A 20090-nucleotide genomic window follows, 5' to 3' on the forward strand; every position below is an offset into this window, starting at 1 on the left:
TCTTTAATTTTGTACTGTGCAGGTATTAAATCAAATCAAATGGGTTAATGGCAGTTAGGGAATACAGTTAATTAAAAATATCCTTAGTTCTGGTACATGACTAAAATCTAACTGCATCCAAAGCAACCTCACTTCTTTATCAGAACAAACGAGACTTCCGGTAGAACACATACAGCATTTCCTGACCTATTTCCTGTGCAGAACAAAGAAAATATTTGACCCTCTTTTTCCAAGTCCCATCCCATTGCTGTCAAGCCATTAAAGTGAAAAGATAAGAGGTTCAGGTTTACTAAGCTGTATACAACAGAACCAGATTTTCATAAAACTCAGATCAGGACTACAGTACACTGTGAATATTGGATTTTACAATGTTAACCATGGGTTGAAACATTTAGGAGAACTTGTACTCTATTTTGGAAATTAATATTTGTTTTAGAAGCCGAATGTTCAGTAATTTTGTTAGTGTCCGTCCGTGGTACAGTGTTATACCATCACCTGTTAGAAATTACACAATTTGCTGATACAGTATGTTCTACATCAGGAGTCTTTATTGTTCTTTTACTCATAATGTATGTTTAATACTCAGCATATGGTTTAACTTTATTTTCATCATCTGAAATCGTACCTATTATATATAGTTAACGTTGTTTTTTTATAGCAATATGGTATTTAGCTGGAGCAAAAACATGTTGCGTTCCACATGTCTGACCCCTAGATTGCATTCAGACTTTCAGTTAGATAGCTCTGGTGTATACAGTATAGTGAAATAAGGTTCATGGAGATTGATTCCAAAATAAAAAAACAACTACTGCAGTGTTTGTAGTGCCACATTTAGTTCCTGTAAATAAGATCAAGCTTTGCAAACATGGTATTTATAGGTGTATCTTATGTGCATCTCCTTTGCTGCACTTGGACTACATTATTTCTAGGATTATTTTGGTATGTATCACCAAGTAAGTCATCTAATGGTTGCCATAAACTGAAAGATTTGCTTGTTTAGCATCATTGGGTTTTGCCATATCAGGTTGATCTGATTTTTTGGTCCTGGATTTTCAAATCTGCCTAATTTTTGACCAGATTTTGGGTAGGCCCTTGATGCAAGATGAGAACCTTGCCTCAGGCGGCAGCTCCACTAGATCGATGCAGTCCTCCTTTGACCCACTCTGACGTTGATGTTTTAAGCAGCTCAGGCGGCAGCATCCCCGGGATCATCCCTTATTACTTTATTATTGAGTCCTCATCCGATGCAAAGGATAGAGCACTAATGGGCACAGCATGGCCAGAGTCTTATATGTGTAGCTGAAATGTACATGGCTACCACAAGGACCTTGACACTTGCAGTGATTGAATAGTATTTGCTGAATGTTATACTATAATATATACTGACACAGGTAGGGGTCGATTCACTAACTGCAAGTGAAGGATTCGAAGTAAAAAAACTCAGAATTTCGAAGTGTTTTTTGGGCTACTTCGACCATCGAATGGGCTACTTCGACCTACGACTTTGACTTCTACTATATATCGTTCGCCTAATCGACTATTCGATAGTCGAAGTACTGTCTCTTTAAGAAAAAACTTCGACCCCCTAGTTCGCCATCTAAAAGCTACCGAAGTCAATGTTATCCTATGGGGAAGGTCCCCATAGGCTTTCCTAAATTTTTTGGTCGAAGGATAATCCTTCGATCGTTGGATTAAAATCCTTCGAATCGTTCGATTCGAAGGATTTAATCATTCGATCGAAGGATTATTCCTTCGATCATTCGATCGAACTATTTGCGCTAAAATCCTTCGACTTCGATATTCGAAGTCGAAGGATTTTAATTCCCAGTCGAATATCGAGGGTTAATTAACCCTCGATATTCGACCCTTGGTGAATCGGCCCCTACATGTTAGACAGGAACATAAGGAATGTATCAAGTTAATATATTATTTATCAACAATAATAATTTCACACCACTTCCAAATAACTAAGTTACAAAACAGCTTAAATGATGTACAGGAGCCCGCACGAAAACATTAACTTCTGACCAAACAACAGAAATATTATTGGCTTAGAAAGCATTAGATGGTTATTGAGAACATACCTTTCACATTCCAACCTCATCTACTGGCTTTCCATTCTAATGTGAATAAAGGAAGTACTGCAAAAAAATGAAACAGTATATTTCAGCATTAATTTATAAGGCTAATATATCACTGTGTGCATCAGACAATGCTTTTTTGTACATCAATTGCATTTGTGCATGTGACTTTGTAGCTGTTATATTCCCTCTGCAGAGCCATTATCTATAAACACATTCAACTGTAGCTTTGGCCATTAACCAATGATTGTATCATGCTGGATCATATAATAAATACCTAATCAGAGACAATCAATTTGACTGCTCACAATAATATCTTTTAATACAAATGTTTATTTTATATACTGTGCCAATAATTATTTAAAAAGATAATATTTATAGCACACAGGTTAATATTTAATTCTATTAAATGAATTTTGTGAAATTAATTAAATAGTTTGGGAAGAGCAAACTAGGCCTAATTTAGCAACCACACATCTGATGATAACTTTGTTACTGCAAGTTTTCAATTCAATGCAGTTTATCTCTTGTTTCAGCACACTGCATATATTCAATTTACATTTCCCCAATTATAGATGGAAATGAAAGTGAATCTGCTTGCTGTAAGCAAACAACTTGCTAAAGCACAACATAAATGTGTTTGCAAATGGAGTTTGGATTGAGGTTTTACATAAAGTGGACTGATTATTTGATATAACATGTCTTGGAGGGCCAGATAATAGTAAAACAATGAGTTAGACTAAAACATAAGGGTAGATTTATAAAAGAAGTTAGAGATCTCCACAGTCCTCAGAGTGAAATACTCCATTCATTTCTATGGGATTTTTAAAGGCGTATTTATCAAAAGGTGAAATTTCACTATGACCCTTTGATTAATACGCCTTTAAAAATCCCATAGAAATGAATGGAGAGAGGCAATATTTCACTCTGCAGACTGTGGAGATCTCTAACTTCACTGATAAATCTACCCCCCTTGTGTTCACCTCAGTACAATTGCATTGGATGGTGACATCTAGCTGTGGACTTCCTGCTGGGCAGTCCTAGTCCCTTTTTTTCTGTTCAGTTGTAAATTGACAACTGTGGCTTTTGGTATTTTAGAATAACTTTCATTTTACTTTTATAATTGTTTAATGTTAACCTTCTTTTATAGTATGGGTACCTGCTACATGCTTTTATTACTGCATTACTAGGAAATCAATATACCTTGACAGAAATGAAACTGCCGTTTGTCTTTTAGTTAAATTATTATTACTTAAAAGACTCTTTGTTAACTGGAGCATTATTAGCTGTAGGTCCTAAAGACACCATCAACCACAGACTCAATTAGTCCTGAAAATTCTCAACTGACGTTTGTGGTTTGCAGTATCAAAATAACAATCTCAAGCATCAAAGCTGCAGAAGCTAGTTTAACTTCTAAAAATACTAGCCTAACTTCCTGTTTTTGCCAAACATTTGCACAGGAACATGCACACCATTAAACATTACTCCATAGGCATTGAACGAGGAATGGATGTTTTAAAATGCCCTTTCACTCTTTCAAGTCCCTTCTGAATACAAAAAAGGTTGTGTCATCTACAGCACGTTGGGTATGGTACGAGTTACATTCCCCTCAGTGTGCACAGTATTTTGGTGGCATAAAACCAGGCACTTTGTTGTTTTTGTTACAAAAACAAAGGTGCAACTACTTAAGTGTATGGAAATGTAACACATACAAGCATGTATGCATTTTTGCACCTATGACAGTAAATAAAGGCTGATGTTTCCAATAAGTGGTGAAAACCTAAAATTGTTGCTTCGGCCAGATATTTATTATTCATCTATTCTGCATGCAACGTTTCAATTTAGGATTGGCAACATTCCTGCACTGAAATTATCATGGGGTTTGATGAGTGCTATTGCATGTCACCTTAACAACCCCTGATTTTATTATTTTATTGTGACATCATTTTTAAAATCTTATAACAGATTATCAACATCTGTTACGTCTATGATATCACATTTTACAAAACATTTATGATACAAACAATAATTATTTTAGTAAAGTTATATAATTTTGTAACAGAGTTTATTACACAAACTTTTAATACTCTATTTTATATTTGCGTTTAATTCTGAACTTAATATGAGTATATTATAATTCCATTTAGTACTGTATAATTGTAGAACACTCTGAAAATGTAGTTCATCATCTGAAAAGCAAGCGATATTGTTGTGATCTGGCCATCATAAAGAATTGGCATTCTACATGTTGTAGGGTTACATTCATTTTCTAAGCAATAAACAAATAAATAAATATTATGAACTATTTTTGTAAAGTGCTGTAGACTATGCCCATGCTATATATATATATATATATATATATATATATATATATATATATATATATATATATATATATATATATATATATATATATATATATATATATATAGTGCACAAAAGAACCGCACACACAGGTCTTTGTAGACTACAAAGACCTGTGTGTGCGGTTCTTTTGTGCACTACAGATGATTTTTTCTAACCAGCACCCAGGCATTACCTTTGTGTAACGAGTGCACCAGCTTCGGACTGTATATATATATATATATATATATCTTCCAAAGTAAATGAGTGCACACTGGGAACCTATCGGCAGTTTAGTTTAAAAGCATAGTTTTATTTAAATAATTAAAAAACAGGCCGAATATATATTCTGTGTACAAAGGATATGTTAGTTGTACGTAGGCTGTTATATATCTACTGTATCTATTTATCTACTGTATCTATCTTTCTATCTATTTTTTTTATCTCTGATTTTTGTTTCGTTGTTTTGTATTGTCTGAAATGCTCTCTCTGCTGTTGCTTTGTGTATACTGGTTGGTATTTATTAAAAGGTAATATTTTTAGATTTGATGATAATCCCTTCTTAGGAAAAACAGTAGGGCTTGGAGACCTCTAATGAGTTATGTCTGTAAGATATTATAATATTACAGTATAACTTTTGCAAGCAGGTCTTTGCAGATATTCAGTTACCAATTTAACCTATTGGTTACCTAAAGTTTCAGAAAGGATTCCAAAACAACTTGGAATGATTGCATAGTTTCATGTTGACAGCATTTACACTTGGTCCATTCGTCTGAAATAAACTTTGTTCTTGCTGTGCTTCTGGAAGGAATGTGAAAAGAAGTCTTCACACTGACTGAAGCCTATATATCCCATGGGCCATATAAACAGCTCACAGACTAAATCTACACAAAAGGCCTTGTGTCAGTTCCACGTAATGGAGACATGAAGGAGAAAGCCAGACATTGCACTCTGATTGGCTGTCCCACTGGCAACTTAATGTACCTTTTTTCAAAGGAATAAGAGCATTTGCTTATTAGACTACATAACTACCACCTACTGTAATTTCGAATTTGCCATCTGCAACTTGAATAGTGTATTTTCTGTTTTCATTGCATTTTATTTGTAATTGTAACTGTTGTTCGAATTTGTAGGTAATATCCACATCCTGCAGCCGAGTTGCCCTAAAACAAACATACAAAAAAATAATTTAGGCCTTTATGCTATATTGAATCATTGGAATAGCAGAGATTAAAGTGACTATGGCATGTTTCTTGGAATAATGGAACTCATGCTAGCATTACTGTAATGAATATTGCCTACAATGTTTTGTTTATTTACAATTTGCTTTGGAAATAAATATTTTTATTTGGCAGCCTGATGCTGCTAAACCTATACTAGTATTGATAGATCTTGTATAATTATGTGATATTATTGTGCTGTTTATCGAGGACATAGATGACACTGAATACTGAAATTATGTTGAGCAATCACCAGAGGGAGGTATAATGATGTTGTGATTCAACAAAAAAGGAGCCACCTGCTGATCACCCAAGAAATGTATTTTTTTACCTGAACATTTATTGAAATTAATTGAAAGGAAAACTAAAGTTCAGTTAAGAATTTGGCCAGAAGAGCATCATTTTCCATTTTGGGTTTCTGTTCTAGGTAGATGCCCTCAGTAGCACCTTATATTTTTTTGCTGCTTTGCAGACTTTGCTTTGGGCTGCTGTCTGTTACATAAGCTTCGGGACCAAGTCAGTATACGATAGGCATATAATATAAAATTTCAGATACAAGGCTGTTTAATAATTAATTCAGATTCACATTACATGACAACATAGAAGTCAGTACATTCCAAATCACAATAATCAGTCCTGCACCATCAGCTTCTATAACAGAAATAACCCCTTTTTTCTGCTAGTGTTTTGATGGTTTGCAATGATTGCTAAGCTAAACTTCTAAACAACAGGCCAGTGTACACTGAGCAAGTGGCATGTACTGTAATATATGGCCTATCAATATCTTAAATGGGGAACTCCTGATTACAATCTTGAAGTAATCAATCATTAATGTTATAAGGGTTGTTGAACCTCTGAGCTGGTGCAACAGGTTTGGCATATAAAATAAATAAAAAAGCATTTATAGCCCTATTTATTTTTGGCTTTAGATTTTCTTTAAAAATGTAACCGAGTTGCTGCATATGATGACAAAACAACAAAAAATAGCCCATTCTTCATGTGACTGTTTTACTATGTAACTACTAAGTGACAGTTCACATGGTTGTGTACACTCTTAGCCATACTGTAATACCAATGAGTATCGTTCAATGCATATATAGTTCTTGCATCTGTGCAGTTCAGCATTCTTTGCTAAATCTGAAGGGCAGGGGACACAGAAGAAGTGGTTTAGGAAGAAGCAAGCTGCTTGGTTAAACACTTAGGGGCACATTTACTAAGGGTCGAATTTCGAAGTTAAAAAACGTCGAAATTTGACCATCGTATTTGATACTTCGATAGCCAAAGAATTTTTTGATTGAAAATGGCCGTTTTCGAGCGAAGTAAATATCGTTTGATCGATCGTACAAAAAAAATCTTCGACTTCTAAAAACCTAGCCAAAGAAGAGGTTTTAGGAGGTCCCCCATAGGCTAAACAGCAATTCGGCAGGTTTAAGGTGGCGAAGTGTGGAAGTCGAAGTTTTTTTTTAGAGACAGTACTTCGATTTTCGAATTGAAGATTTTTTAATGCGAATCGAATTTTGCCCTATTCGATGGTCGTAGTACCCAAAAATTACTTCGAAATTCAAAGTTTTTTAATTTGAAAATTCACTTCGACCCTTAGTAAATGGGCCCCTTATAGTTCTTTGGTAATAATTGACTGGCATAGTTTTTGGGATCTTCTGTATATACTCTGTGAAATATATTTTAATTTAATTTCGGCACCTTCTCTCTAAAATGTGCATGCTCAGCATGAACTTCCTTAGTGTGATTTCTTTATTCTTTTGCAGGAAGCTCTGTCTGTGGTGAGTGACGACCAATCACTTTTTGACTCAGCATATGGAGCATCATCTCATCTCTCCAAGGCTGATATGACGGCATCAGCAAACCCCGAGTATGGTCAGCCCCACAAAATTAACCCCATACCCCCTCAGCAGGACTGGATCAACCAACCTATGCGAGTTAACATTAAAAGGGAATATGAGCACATGAATGGATCCAGGTGAGATTAACTGATTCAGATCTCCACATGCCAAGCCATTCCCTTGTACACTCTGTGATTAGTGATGGGCGGATTTTTCTTTCTTTATTATGCTCCAAAGCTGCTAAATATCCCCATCCGAGGTACTCCAGCTAAAACCATGAGGGTCAAAATCATGTAAAAGTCAATGGCAGATGATTCCTTTAACAATTGGAACATGTTTTTTACCTTCAGAATTCTCATTAGTTTAGGCTGTTTGCTCTGGTTTTCATTTGATGATCAAATAAATTTGAGTTTTCAGAGTAAAAGGTCAATAAAGTTGAGTTTACAGAGCAACAATAGAAAAAGTCAAGCGATTAGATCTTGAACTTTTGTTGTTTTGAGAACTTTTATTGATAAACTAAGGGCATTCAAGGTTTGGGAGTTTGGTTGAATTTCTTTTTTTTATTGAAGGATGAAAAATTCATGTTTTAGTAAATAACCCCCTAAAAGTTAAATTTCTTTCCCTACCACACACATGTTTCCATGTAACTTTTACTCTGTCCAGTACTTTGCACAGCCTTTCTGTAAAGTGTTTTCCCTGTCACCTTGCTTTCTTTTCCAGAGTTGTGTGCTGTGGGAAAGGGAAGAATTCTTTGTAGAAACTTGCGTAAAAAGATGCTCCTTGCACTTTCCAATAGTTGTGTTCTGTGTGAGTACATGCAGTTGAGTTCATCCAACCTCCTGTTCTGAATTGCCAGAAGTACATCTGTTTATGCAGGGGAACCCTCTGAAAGCTGCATCAATAGATGCAACAGACTCAGTGAATAACACACAAACTTCTGCCTAGCGCCTAATATGAAACAATATCCACTCTAACAAACTTAGACTCAGTGCAAGTGAGTCTGATTTGCTAAAATAGTGCACCCCAGCTGTGTTCGTTTTACATGTTGGATGCAATTGCAGTGAATGCAACAGTGAGCTCGACTGCAGTAACATTGGAATTGTTGGAAGAAAAAGTCTGCAATGCGTGTAAAAAAAATCAGGAAATCTGCCCAAAAGTGTAGTTTACTAACTTTACTCATTGAGCCTTTCTGGTCTGTGATATACACTGGTCTTGACAGCATTGCATCTCTCTTAAATGCTACAGTGTGTGCAGCGATTGTGCTTACCTGCCAGCACAGGCAATGATGGTAGAGGTGACAGAAAGAAAGATTGATTTAATTACTGACTCTGAGTGATAATGCTACGTGTGTTGTAGGCCTTAATGTTACTTTTATACAGCAAGTATCTTTATTGTATTGTAAAATATACAGTGGCATTGTAAAATATACAGTAAGTAAAATGAAATGGGATGATATCTGCCTAGGACTGAGGGGGGGCAGGGCCCACTGGTGCTGGCAAATCAGGCCCGCCCGACCCTGAAACCCCTTCTGTCACCTCCACGGCCCATCACCCTGCCCACAAACCACCTCCCCCGTACCACCTGCTCTGTTCTGCTAACAATCTGGATGTGGGGAAATCTAGGAGTGCAGCAGCCATGGGGAGTAGGTCTGGGCTGGTGTGGCCCACCTTTTTCCAATCTTTTGTTGCCCCTGTCCCAACTTTTTTCAAATGTGTTGCTGGCATCTAATTGAAAATTATATTACTTATTATGTAAAAGCATATACTTTTACATAAATATAAAAAATTAACATTTCACAGTTTTAATATTTAATATGGTGTCTTTGTACAACTATTTTTCAACCCTTTTGGAAACACTTTTGTAGAAAAGTGGGTATTTACCATAACACACATACATTTTGGTGAGTCAGTACAGTATATCACTAAGCAGTGATTATGATTGATGGCAACATTTTACAGGATATTCACAACTCGTACATAATTTCATATATTGTTGGACTTATATAATTCATATAGATACTAATGAAGGTTAAAGCTTTGGTAAAGTGTAAAAAATGAGAAACACAGACACTTTGTTATATATACATTTATCATTTAACTATTGTGAACTCATGAGTTCATGATGCAAATATACCTTTTTTCTGTATACTGTATGTATTTATTTATGTATTGACTCAACACAGAGGGGAATAAAACTTTTGGTGAAGTTTTTAATGAAGGTTAAAACTTTGGTGAAGTGTAAAAAATGAGAAACACAGACACTTTGTTATATTTATAATTTAATTCTTATTGGTCAGTTTATCAACTATTGTGAACTCATGAGTTCATGATGCAAATATACCCTTTTCTGTGTACTGTATGTATTTATTTATGTATGCTTTGACTCAACACAGAGGGGAATACCCAAACAGAAATTGGTTGCATTTCTCTGTGTAACAAGACATAATTGTAAATGCCAACACACGTGTGCTGTAACTGGTTACATGTGTAAGATGGGAGCTGCTACCTAACAATTGTACCTCTGTTACACCCTCAAAATAGTTATCTTCCATATCCTCTAGGGACTGTAATGAGCTATTTGGTCTGCTGCCTGGAAAAACAGTAGCCAAAGATGAAAACTTAAATTCAAACATATGTTAGTCAACATCTTATATCCATTTTGCAGCATCGGCAGCCCTGCACAGACATTCGGAAAAAATTAGAGATGAACTGCTAACCCACACAAGAGATCAGAAACACATTACTAAGTAAAATCCCCCTTTTATTTCTATAAAGCAAAACTGTTCAGTTCTGTTGCTAATGACAATAACAACTGGCTATTGTAATGCATTGTGAAGTGGTTTGAACTACGTTGACCTCCAAAAAAACCCTTGTCAATGTACATGCAGCAACCAGATTTGTACACTGGTAGTAAAGCTAAGAATAGTGGTCTGCAATGGTAAGTGGAAACAGACTGATTGCACATTAATCTATACTGTATATACTGTATATAGTAGTTGTTGAGGTGATGTAGCTACAGTTGCCAAGTAACAGTGGTATAACAATATGTACTGCTTTCCCAATAATAAACATAATAAATTAAAATACCTAGCAGAACAGCATACAGTCCATTCATTGATACAAATATGGAATCTTTAATTAAAAAACATGCATGGAAATTCCAGAATATCAGTGGGCTAATATTTTGATTGATTCTTTCTCTTCCACTGTTGCTCAGAAGAACCTGGAAGCTGGAAATGTGAAATTACTTTTGTGTCACTGATTGCCCTATTTCATGCAGTAAAAAAAAATCTATAGATATTTCTTTAAGGGGTTATACCCCTTACAAATACTTTTTTCAGTTAATTTCACCATAAGAAAGTAATTTTTCAATTGCTTTCCATCATTTATTTTTTACCATTTTCCCCAAATTTAGCTTAAAGTCTAATATTCCTGTTTGGTGTTTCAGTCTGGCAGCTCAGTGATCCAGGAGCAGATTCTGAACTGTTACAATTTGCTACATTACGTTGATACATTTCTCAGCAGTGGAATACTGTGGAATATTAGTAACTATTGTATCAGTTCTAACAGCTGCCTTTAATGAAACTCAGGGACTCTGCTCAGCAGGGACAAAGATAACAAATGTATCAAGTAAATGCATCAATTTAGAACAGTTAAAGAGCCAGTGACCCCCCCCCCGGGGGCTACCCTTGGTTCGGTGCCAAGGGTAGCCCCCGACCAAATTACAGCTGTGGGTTGATCAACTACCACATATAGAGAAATAAAATATTTCAATATTAAATTATAGTGAAGGAAAAGAAATGTAAACCATGAAGAAAGTATGGAGAAAAGATCCAGATTTCCTTTTAGCATGATTATATAGTATGTAACACCCATATCACTTCAACTGCCTCCATTGCCAGTAGACACTGAAGATGCAGATCTTTGCTACTATTAGAGGAATATGTTCTTTAATATGCAGAATTAGTTGTATTGCCAGTAAGCATTAACATTTTTTAAATATCCAAATTTCATGCTGAATATTTAATAGACTTCAAATCACACCAATACTGTATTTGACCTTAGATCTCCCACCTCCTACCTATCCTTACCACAAAAAATGTTTACATGTTCTTTGGAGGAACTTTTTAGGGGTAGCAACCTACAACAGATGTTGTGGCTTACGTTGTTATATATGTAAAGTCTTGCTTTATAATACTATATAGTAGTGCTGTCCAACTTCTGTGGTACAGAGGGCTGGAATTTTTTTTTTTTTTTGAAATTCGGATCTTAAAGTTACCAGAGACGGCTTTTTGCCACCCCTGGTAACTGGCCGCTCCGTGCTGCTTGAGGCAAGGTTCTTACCTTGCCTCAAGGCAGGAGCGGCCCTGCTCTCCTGTGGATAATGATTAAACACCTTAGGGGCCCCTAACAATAATTTTCAAATGCAAACAGTCCCACAGAACAAATACCAGGCGTATATTCCAAAAGCAGAGCAGGGCACACGCAGGCAAAGAATGGCACACACATGGAGCATAGTGCAGGAAGAGTATGACACACACAGGGAGCATAGGGCAGGCAGAGTATGGCACACACAGGGAGCATAAGGCAGACAGAATATGGCACACACAGGGAGCATAGGGCAGGCAGAGTATGACACACATATGGAGGGAAACCTATCAGGACTCTAAAATGGACAGTTCATACTGTGCTACATACAGTGACACAGAGTAAGTGCCCCTCCAGCAGTGCAGTTTAAATTTGGGTCTCAGGTGTGAACAGGATAGGGCTTTAGGGATGTGAACAATAGAGGTGTTACACGTGTGAACAATGTAGGGGGGATTACATGTGTAAAGAGGGCATTATAGTCTGAATTTGAGGTTTAAACAATGCAGGGGCCAGTATTTAAAGTTCTTCCACCTGTTCCCTCTTTATCATTCTCCTCATTTGAGGCTCACTGCATTAGGCTCTTTTCTCCTGTTTCACTCTGCATTGCTGTTATATATCGACCACCAGGACCAACTGCACAATTTCTGGACAACTTTGCAGCCTGGCTTCCTTACTTTCTTTCATCTAACATCCCATCCATCATATTAGGTGACTTTAATATACCCGTTAACAACATCAACAACTCTTCTGTCTCTAAACTTCGTTCACTAACCTCCTCCCTAGGCTTATCTTTGTGCTCAGACTCCCCCTCTCACTCCAATGGTAATGCTCTGGATCTCATATTTACCAGACTCTGTTCAACCTCCAATTTTACTAACTCCCCATTTCCCCTCTCTGATCACAATATGCTCACATTTCAACTCTCACTAACTCCCTCCTCACCCCCTGCTATTCCCCAAACACGTACTTACCGTGACTTGCAAGCTGTAGACGTGTCACATCTCTCTTCTTCCTTTGACTCTCTTCACTCTAATATCTCAGCCATCTCATGTCCTAATGTGGCTACCTCTGTCTACTATAGTACTCTCACCACTGCCCTAAATGAGCTTGCTCCTATAAAAACTAAACGTTCTCGACCCAAACCACTTCAACCTTGGCATACTGCTCATACAAAAGCGCTCCAAAGACACTCACGTGCACTTGAGCGTCGCTGGCGCAAATCCCGTTCAGAATCAGACTTTTGGAGCTACAAATCCGCCCTGCGCTCCTTTAACACCAGCCTCTTCCAAGCCAAACAAACATACTTTACTTCACTCATTAACTCCCTTTCTAAAAAACCAGCAAAACTTTTCTCCACCTTTAACACTCTCCTTTCCCCTTCTCCACCCCCTCCATGCACATCTGTCTCTGCTCAAGATATTGCTGAGCACTTCAAAAACAAAATTGACACTATCAGAAGGGACATTACACTACTCAACCCCCCTAGACTTCCACCACCCTCCCTCCACACTGCCCAGTCTCTCCTGTGCTCCTTCACCCCTGTCACTGATGAGGAAGTCTCAAAGCTTCTGGCCTCTTCTCACCTTACCACCTGCCCGCTTGATCCAATTCCCTCGAAACTTCTCCGCAATACCAATCCTTGTCTAATCAAAGCCTTAACTCACCTATTTAATCTTTCGCTCTCAACTGGACTGTTTCCTTCTCAACTAAAACATGCTCTTGTCACCCCCATTCTGAAAAAACCCTCTCTTGATCCCTCCAATCTTGATAACCTCCGACCTATCTCTCTGCTACCTTTCATCTCTAAACTACTTGAGCGCCTAGTCTACAAACGACTTACCTCATTCCTCTCTGACAATAACCTGCTGGACCCCCTACAATCTGGTTTTGAGCCACAACACTCCACGGAAACTGCCCTGACTCGACTAACTAATGACCTTTTAACCCGCTAAAGCCAACAATCATTTCTCACTATTAATACTGCTTGACCTCTCAGCCGCATTTGACACTGTAGATCACCCTCTCCTCCTCCAGTCCCTCCAGTCGCTTGGCCTTCGTGACACAGCTCTGTCCTGGTTCTCTTCTTACATCACCAATCGTTCCTTCAGTGTCTCCTACAATGGAGTATCATCTTCTCCCCTACCTCTTTCTGTTGGAGTTCCTCAAGGCTCTGTCCTGGGACCATTACTATTCTCCCTCTATACTTCCTCCCTTGGCAAATTAATAAATTCGTATGGTTTCCACTACCACCTCTATGCTGACGATACTCAGATCTATCTCTCATCTCCTGATCTCAACCCAGAACTCCTAACTCGCGTCTCCTCCTGCCTGTCCGCTATCTCTACCTGGATGTCGCAACGCTACCTTAAATTAAACCTCTCTAAAACTTAAATGGTTCTCTTTCCTCCAAGAAACACCAGTAGCATCCCCGAAGTATCCATCATAGTTAACAATTCCACTATCACCCCCTCTCCCCAGGCCCGGTGCCTTGGGGTTATCCTAGATTCTGCCCTGTCATTCACTCCTCATATCCAGTCACTTATTAAATCATGTCACTTCCACCTAAGGAACATATCCAAAATACGATCATTTATCACCCAAGACGCTGCCAAAATTCTTATTCACTCTCTCATCATATCGCGTCTAGACTACTGTAACTCTCTTTTAATTGGCCTCCCCCTCCAGAGACTGCCACCTCTCCAGTCCATAATGAACACTGCTGCGAGGCTCATACACCTCAGCAACCGCTCATCCTCTGCCTCGCCATTCTGTCAATCCCTGCACTGGCTTCCGTTACCTTTCAGAATCAAATTCAAATTAATGACACTGACTTTCAAAGCACTTCACAACTCTGCTCCACCCTACATCTCTGAACTCATCTCTATATACTCACCCACTCGCTTACTATGCTCCTCTACTGACCTGCTACTCAACTCTTCTCTCATTACCTCCTCACATGCTCGCATTCAAGACTTTGGAAGGGCTGCACCCCTCCTCTGGAACGCTCTCCCACGATCTGTCCGACTTTCTCCCAACCTTTCTGCTTTCAAAAAATCTCTGAAAACTCACTTCTTTCGAGAAGCCTACCCTCACTCTGCTTAACTACCAAACGCAACACCACATACAACACCACATTTCTCACCCACTTACTTCGATCTTGCCCACTCCCACACCTTGTGTATTACTCCCTTCCCTTTAGACTGTATGCCTATGCATAGGGCCTTCCTCACCTCTTTGTACCTGTATTGATTGTGATGTTTGTTACTCCATATATTCTATGTATGTAATTCATGTGATGTAGTTGTATAATCACAGTTACTTTACAGTGCTACGCAATATGTTGGCGCTATATAAATACATGTTAATAATAATAATAGTGATACCTTTTAAATTTTACACATGGTAAGTAGACACAGCAGGCAGACTTTCATGTGGGAGAGTTGGACAGCCCTGCTATAGAGGATTTCTCATGTACTGACACTGTACTGCAGTGATCCCCAACCAGTAGCTCGTGAGAAACATATTACTCTCCAACCTGTTGGATGATGCTCCCAGTGGCCTCAAAGCCGGTGCTTGTTTTTTTATTCCATGTAAAAATGTGTTTGTATTTGACCACTAGGCTTGACAAAGGGCCCAGTGGGGTCCGAAATGTTGCCCTTACCTTGTATGTATGTGGGCTAAATAAACAATTTATCACTTATCACACCATAATCAGTGTGCTACTGGATTATTCTCTACATTGTATGCTGGACCTGTTGGGCAGGAAAGGGCCAACCAGATTAAGCACCTGATACCCTGCACAGGGTTTACTTTAAGGGTTGAGCACTCCGAACATTGTAAATATTGTTTTTTTATTCCAGGCTTGGAGGCGAGTTTTGGTTGCATAAAAAAACAGATGTAATGCCAAACAGAGCCTCAGTGTAAGTTGACAATCCACATAGGGGCTACCAAATGGCCAATCAGAAACCTTATTTGGCAGCCCAAGAACATTTTTCATGTATGTGTTGCTCCCCAACTCCTTTTTCTTCTGAATCTTGCACACAGGTTCTAAAGGTTGGGGATCCCTGCTGTACTGTATAGAGTAGTTCTAGGGAATGGGGAACTTGAATTGTTTCTAGTTATAGAAATACAGATACTGTACTAATGTTCAATAATGTTTAATATATTTGGCTTTCTCCAAGCTGTTGTTACATGAGCATTTCTTAATCACAATAATCTCAGTGATTGTTCTTTTAGGGAGTCACCGGTGGACTGTAGCATTAACAAATGTAGCAAACTCATTGGAGGGTCGGAGGGCAATGCAATGACTTACACCTACATGGATGAAAAGAATGGCCCCCCTCCCCCAAATATGACTACAAATGAAAGGAGGGTTATTGTACCTGCAGGTATGTACCAAGATTAACAGGACAATCTACCCAGGGAGTGCTCTAAACATTACAATATCCAGTTATTATTATACAAATATGTGAGAGAGATAAATTGTACCTTAAGCTTCATACCATATGACCAATGCACTCCTTTATGCTCAGATTCAACCAAATACATATTAATGAGAATGCAGAGGCGCTCTAAACATATAACTATTTTTAATTGTCACTTATTCAAAGTGAGGTATCCAAAATAAGTGTATCCAAGCCTAAACAGGTTTAATATTAGGGGAAAATTGAATAAAAGCGTCAAAGATTGCACCAGGTCTCATAACCCATAAAAACAACTTGTTTCTTGTCCAATGCCCAGACTGGAATCTGTGGATTCTGGCAAATGGCAGAAGGGCAACTGGAAGATGCCATAGACAATCGTTATTTAGTGGCCAGGGACTGTTTGGTCCTCTGTGTACTTGGAATGTAAGGGCTTATTTTGACTCCCAGTCCAGACTACATACATAACAGCAGGTCATAGGAAGCCTGTATAAGGGCAATTACACATTCGACATATTGCTTCCTGTGGGAAATTTGCACTCCAGAAGGGGCCAAAGAGCCTGAAATACCTTTTGGTTGTGGTGAATGGGAATCTGGTGATTCAGATTTGCTACAATTTACATATAATTTGAGTACTTTTTTACTCAAGGGAAGAGCATATTTACAGCTGGTGAAGAAACCCCTTTGTTTAATTCCCCTTTAAATGAGAATTAACCCTAAAATATGACTAGAAATGACATATTTTATATATTGAAATTATTTCACCAGTCTAAAGTTTTAGCTTTTCAACAGCAGCAATGATCCAGGACTTCAAACTTGTCACAGGGGGTCACCATCTTGGAAAGTGTCTGTAACACTCACATGATCAGTGGGCTCTGAGCATCTGTTGAGAAGCTAAGCTTAGAGTTTGTCGCAAATTATCAAGCAGAAAATGAGCTTTACCTGTAATATACAGTAAGATGATGCTACAGGGCTGATTATTTAACTAAAGAGCCTACACCTTTAGTTAAACTTTAGTTATCCTTTAAGAATGTATCCCAGCTTGCACCATAAGTACAGGCATAAATGCATGAAACATACAATAAAGCAGCTTACATAATTTATGCATAGCCTCTTTTTATTATTTGTTTTTATAGCATGAAACTAAAATGAAAACGCACAGCTATTTTCTTTAAAAAAAACTTTAGAGACAGATTCTTAGCATTATTATCTTGTTTATAACATGGAAAAGGTTATTTTTTCACTTAGATCTCAGAACAGAAAACTGTTTCAAAAGAATAATCCTGTATCTGATGTAATGTTTTTTTATGATGGCTAGATCCCGCTTTGTGGAGCCAGGACCACGTACGCCAGTGGCTGGAGTGGGCAATTAAGGAATATGGACTTGTGGAAATTGACTGCTCCCTCTTTCAGAATATTGATGGCAAGGAACTGTGTAAAATGAGCAAAGAGGATTTCCTGCGGAGCACATCCATATATAACACAGAGGTTTTACTTTCTCATCTCAACTACCTCAGGGATAGTAAGTATTACATATTCAGTTCTTTAAATGTTGAAATATACCTTCCACTTGGTTTTATTTTGTGGCAGATTTAAAGTTTTTAAAGTACTTCTGCTTGTGCTATTTTTCCCTATGGTACGAAGCTTGTAAATGTGCTTACATCATTTATTTCTTCCCCTTCCCCCCCACGGAATGTTTAAAATGAAATTAATTTCAAAACAACCATTTCCAAGCAATGAAAAACCTTTTGTTTATTATCAAATAGGCAAGGTCTTTGAAATGTTGTTTTCTTCTTTTCATAAAACAAAAGGGAGCAGATTTACTAAGGGGCGAAGTGGCTAATGCACATAATGAATAAACAAACTAGAAACCTTTGGTCATTAACTCACTCAAATGTTACCACTCATCTGATATAACTAAATATATAAGTCAGTAAGATTTTACAGCGAGAAAGCATAGTAGGAGGCAGCGTAAAATAACAGGCAGACAGAACAAGCTTTGTTACTGAAGTCGCCAAAGTAGAGTAACCAGTGAGCACAGAAACAGGAACACAGAACATAGTTGCTTTTGTCTTGACTTCATGTTACCTCTTCTGGCTTGTGGTTCCTAGGCACTTACCTTTGTTCCTTATTTCCTGAGAGTACTATCAACTCCTATTCAACTATTAGTGAATTTTCACTTTAGTGCCCCGCACAAGGATTACAGGAAATAACTTTGCCCTCCCTTTCACAAGGATAAAATTGACATCTGTATCCCATGTGTGACGGACCTAACCAATCTTATATTGTGCTCAGCCACTTATGACCCCTGACCTGCTTCCCACTAGGGTCACGGAGTGATTTGGGAGAACATGCTTGCTGTGAATCTTAAAATTAAATGAATCTTTAAAAATAATGTTGCAACACTGGAGTTTTGGAAGTTCTTCATCCTAGAAACACATGTTTTTTCTGTCTAATAACATTTGATTTTTATTCAACTGTAGTTTTAAAGAGTGGGTGAAAGTTATAAAGTTACACAATATTATGATATTATTGAAGACAAGTTAAAAGGCTCAGAGCCAAGAATTGCAGTAAGGGCACACTTGATGGGGGAGCCCAATCCTTTTCTCAATATAACGGTCAATAATCTCATAACATAACTAAAAGGTTTGCTTTTACATCAGATTTATTAGAATGGACATTCGTATCTGTCAGTGTCAGATGTTTGTCTTTACATTTGGAGTGACCAAAAATCTTGCTGATTGCATCCATTGCTTCTCCTATTTTTACACTCTTTTAAGGGAAACTCATGTCTAAAATAGAATACTGCTAGAAATCCTGTATTTTGTATACTAAATATAAACATGAACTTACTGCACCAGAAGCCTAATAAAACAAATGATTTATTTTCAATGTTGGCCGCAGAGTGTCATCATCTTGTAACTTTGTTAAACCCCTTGCAAGAACAAGACCATGCACATGCTCAGTGTGTAGTGATGGGCGAATTTGCGCCGTTTCGCTTCACCGCGAAATTCGTGAAACAGCGAAAAATTTGCGAAACGGTGCCGGCGCCCGTTTTTTTGACGCCGGCGCACGTTTTTTTGAATTTATTCGCTGGCGGCGAATCGCGCAAATTCGCCCATCACTATCAGTGTGGTCTGGAGGAAAATTTGATTTGAATTTCGTTCTTATTCTAATCAAATTTTAGACAATCAAATTTTTTCAGAAATAACCTCCCATTCGAATTTTGAGTACATTCTTATTTATTAGAGTAAAAAAATTCACATACATTCAAAATTCGACCTTTAATAAATCCGCCCATAAGACATTTTTCCAATAAAGCTACTTAAAGGTGAACTAAAGCTTAACTAAAGGCGTAGGCATAGAAATGTTGTACATTATGTTTTGGGCTTCTGTACCAGCCCAAGGCAACCACAGCCCTTTTGCAGGGAAGAGCTGTGCCTCCAAAGATGCCCCAGTAGCTCCCCATCTTCTTTTCTGGTGATTTACTGCACATGCTCTGAGCTGCTGTCACTTACTGAGCTTAGGGACTGACTCAAAATATACAGTACACATAGAATATAAATGTCACAGTATAAGGCTGATTAGCAATTAATACAGATAATTGCTACATTGCAAGACATAAACCAGTGCAATTAGCATCAGAATTTAATAATCACCCTTTAGCATCAGTTTATAATTCAGGCCAACCTCCATTTTCTTCATCATACATTTTACACTGGGACTAAGTTTTACCTGCAACTTGCTTGCTTTCAAGGTTAATCCCAAGTAGTTGCTCATTTTTTGGTCACCACTAGGATCACCTGAAGTTGTGTAA

At 37.8% G+C, this 20090-nt stretch overlaps 1 protein-coding gene across 3 annotated transcripts in view; it reads left to right on the forward strand.

Moving 5' to 3' along the window:
- Positions 1-20090, forward strand: part of fli1.S (Fli-1 proto-oncogene, ETS transcription factor S homeolog) — a 53418-nt gene that overhangs the window by 10929 nt on the left and 22399 nt on the right. For all 3 annotated transcript variants that reach the window (XM_018226877.2, XM_018226878.2, NM_001090902.1), the window contains 3 exon segments: positions 7411-7622; positions 16089-16240; positions 17592-17795. In XM_018226877.2, coding sequence (XP_018082366.1) covers positions 7411-7622; positions 16089-16240; positions 17592-17795 — 568 coding nt within the window.

Source organism: Xenopus laevis, chromosome 7S, assembly GCF_017654675.1.
Source record: "Xenopus laevis strain J_2021 chromosome 7S, Xenopus_laevis_v10.1, whole genome shotgun sequence".
In the NCBI taxonomy this organism is placed as follows: domain Eukaryota; kingdom Metazoa; phylum Chordata; class Amphibia; order Anura; family Pipidae; genus Xenopus; species Xenopus laevis.